The sequence below is a fragment of the Chenopodium album genome, chromosome 3 (genome assembly GCF_948465745.1).
Source record: "Chenopodium album chromosome 3, dcCheAlbu1.1, whole genome shotgun sequence".
Classification (NCBI taxonomy): domain Eukaryota; kingdom Viridiplantae; phylum Streptophyta; class Magnoliopsida; order Caryophyllales; family Amaranthaceae; genus Chenopodium; species Chenopodium album.
This window is the reverse complement of record NC_137836.1, coordinates 73,054,671-73,057,703: the sequence shown is the minus strand read 5'-3', so window position 1 is coordinate 73,057,703 and position 3,033 is coordinate 73,054,671. Positions and strand designations below refer to the sequence as shown.

General features: G+C 34.2%; 1 protein-coding gene across 1 annotated transcript; it reads right to left on the bottom strand.

Annotated features, from left to right (window-relative positions):
* Window positions 1–411: 411 nt before the first annotated feature.
* Window positions 412–2,495, bottom strand: LOC145616483 (putative indole-3-pyruvate monooxygenase YUCCA5). The gene is made up of 3 exons (XM_081671215.1): window positions 1,728–2,495; window positions 1,167–1,538; window positions 412–1,045 (listed from the first exon to the last, which is right to left on the bottom strand). Exons 1-3 carry the CDS (start codon window positions 2,406–2,408, stop codon window positions 821–823), a joined length of 1,278 nt encoding a protein of 425 aa, XP_081527341.1. The 5' UTR covers window positions 2,409–2,495; the 3' UTR covers window positions 412–820.
* Window positions 2,496–3,033: the final 538 nt, after the last annotated feature.

Genomic DNA, 3,033 nt, shown 5'->3' with positions numbered 1-3,033 from the left:
TTTGACCTGTATGTCAAAGACAGATATGTCTCGAAAAAAATTTATGAGTTCTAAAAACAATTTCGTGCGATCAAGTTCACACAAATGATCACGTTGCATCCATCTATTCTTACTAAGGTCTTATTCATTCTAATCATTTTGAAATGATAATATGCTTTTAAAATACGTTTTAATGTGAAAATACATTTTAATAAATAAAATTAATTTAAGTTTATATATTCGAGTGAAATATTAAAGAGCAAGGCCTAGAAACTCTATTTTAAAATCGATATAGGAGATATTTTTACTTGATTATTGTTGTAGGAGTTCAATTTTCGAAAATCTTGATGCCGAAAATACAAGACAAAACATAGAACATTTTTTTTACATTATTAATCGAAGTTAGTAATTAGTAAGAGATTAGAAAATATATGAAATGAATGGACCAAAAATTTCTCATTTCATTTGTAACTAAGTAATTGTACAAGGTATTACATACTAAGAAAGAAGAAAAGAATGAACTAACCAAAACCCCAAAAATAGAAATTAAAAAAAAAAAAAAAAAAAAAAAAAAAAAAAAAAAAGCCTCTTCATCCCATAAATACACAAAAATGCCCAAATATAGTAAGGTCTCAAAATTTTTGGGCTTCTTGCTCCCGGAGAGGGCTCGGGGCTCCCCCCTTCTTTTTTGTTACTCACTAATTCCTATCTTTTCTTTTTTCATATTTACATAATATATATTTTTTATATATATATTATTCACACTCAAAAAATAAATATTTTTCATTTTTTTGAACTTTTTTTATTATTATTATTATTTTTTTTTTTTTTTTTGATTTGATTAGAAAGTGGAGATACACCTCCTATGACGTGGAGCAGTAAGTTTTTTTTGAATAGTTTCTTCTTTCCAAACTTTGCCAATATCTTGTGCAATTTTTATAGCATCAAAAGAAGCACCAGCTAATCCTCTTCTTGTAAACCCAACTGCATATAATCCACTCTTTCCTTTCCATGCACTTGGAAATGGTGTCTTTGGAAACCCATTTTTGTTAAAAAATTCACCTTCCTGTTACAACAAACCAAAAATAAAGTTAATAAATATAATATACTCATTACAAATATTCAACATAATATATAAAAAATAAACAGAGTAAAAACAGAGGAAAACAGAGGAATTTTTATCTAACCTGAAGCCAAGAAGGTACATTGCTACGGTATCCGGTAGCTAGAATGACTGAATCAACAACTAGTGTTTGCCCGTCGACGAGTTCGACACCATTGGTGTAGAAACTTTTGATTCCTGGAACAACCTTGATGTCACCAGATCGAATTTTCGCTAAGGCCCCGATGTCTAGTACAGGGGTCTTGCCATGTTTGTTTTTTAACTCGAGTGGACCGATGTTTGGCCTTTTTAGTCCGAATTTTCGCATGTCTCCTAGCATAAACCATGCGAAAAATAGCATGATTTTGTCAACTAACCAAAGAGGGATCCATTTCATTAGTAACATTGCTAGCTCGAACGTTGATCTTCCCATGATTTCTCTTGGAAGGATATGAACCTGATAGAATAAGAAAAAATGTACAAGTTTTTATTAGTATACCACTTTAGTATAAACTGTGTCGTTACTGATAGAGTATAAAACATGTTATTAAGTTTCAACCATCAACTTAACTTTTTGAGTTAAGCTGATGGTTGAAGTTCAGGATTGATTTATATATATATAAAAAAAATTGTTTCTGTGACTTACCGAGCTACGGCAGACCACAGAGGGTTCTGCATTGTGGTTCGATAAGTCGAGGGAGACCTCCATCCCGGAGTTTCCACACCCTACCACTAGGACCTTCTGGCCGCGGTAAGAGTCACCGGACTTGTATTCACTCGAATGAATCACCTTCCCGCCAAAGTGTGCTAGCCCCTCAATGTCGGGCACCACACACTCGGCGTTCTCACCGGTGGCCACGACTAGCCACCGGCACACGTACTCGACTTCGGGCTTAGTTGGGCCTTGGCCCACAGTCTTGACCCGCCAAAGCCCGAATGTTTCATCAAATCTAGCAGATTGAACACACTCATTGAAGTGAGGGTTAATATCGAAATGGTTAGCGTAAGACTCAAGGTAGTCAATAAACTGGCTTTTAGTGGGGTACTCGGGGAAAGATTCAGGGAAGGGCATTTTCGGCAATTGACAAAATTGTTTAGGTAGATGTAACTTAAGCCTATCATAGGTACGTTTTTGCCAAAGTGAGGCAATGCAATCGGCTCTTTCTAGGACAACAAATGGTACACCTTGTTCTTTTAAACAAGCCCCTACGGCTAAACCCGAGGGGCCGGCCCCGACTATCACGGGGCCATTAACCCACACGAATCGACGGGATAATAGATCATCTCCGTTATCTCCTATAGATGCTAAATTGAACATTTGATCCATTGTGTTTTTTGCAATAAAAGGGTGTTTGAATTTTAATTTGTTGTTGAAGAGTAGTAGTGAGTGTTTTTTTTTTTTTTTTTGGTATGTTTGTTGATGTTGTTTTTGTTGTTGAAATGAGGTGGGTAAGTGGAGAGGTTTATATAGGGAATTAGGAGAGAGAAAGCATGTGAAATGAGTGAGAGTGAGTGACTTACAAATCATGAGCTATACTAATTCAAGGATTATTTTATTCTTCTGACTTATAATAAATAAAGGTATAATTCTTGATTAAATAATAATATTAAAGGAAAACAATATTTTAAATAATATAAATAATTTAGAAGGGTGTTCTTGGAAATCCAAGAGAATGTGACGGCTTTTAATACATTCTCTATCAAATTGTAGCTATTTGGTAGGGGGGGTGGCGGAGGGTAGGATTCTAATTTGTAATTTTTATTAATTTCTAAATTATAATGAAATTAAAATTAATTAATTATGTTGGAAACCGAGTAAGCATATTATGACCAATAGAAATGTGCCTCTTCGACACCACGTAGTTTAGGAATTTGACACGTTATGTTGAATAATCTCAATAAAAATGAAAGAGTATGTTGTATGTTGATTATAATTTGGATTATAGGTACGT

Bases quoted from the DNA above. Each gene is read 5' to 3' on its own strand.
- LOC145616483 (XM_081671215.1), bottom strand. From the start codon at position 2,408: ATGGATCAAATGTTCAATTTAGCATCTATAGGAGATAACGGAGATGAT. The intron at 1,539-1,727 runs GTAAGTCACAGA...TTATTCTATCAG, and splicing joins CTGTGGTCTGCCGTAGCTCG to GTTCATATCCTTCCAAGAGA. The intron at 1,046-1,166 runs GTTAGATAAAAA...TTGTTGTAACAG, and splicing joins ATGTACCTTCTTGGCTTCAG to GAAGGTGAATTTTTTAACAA.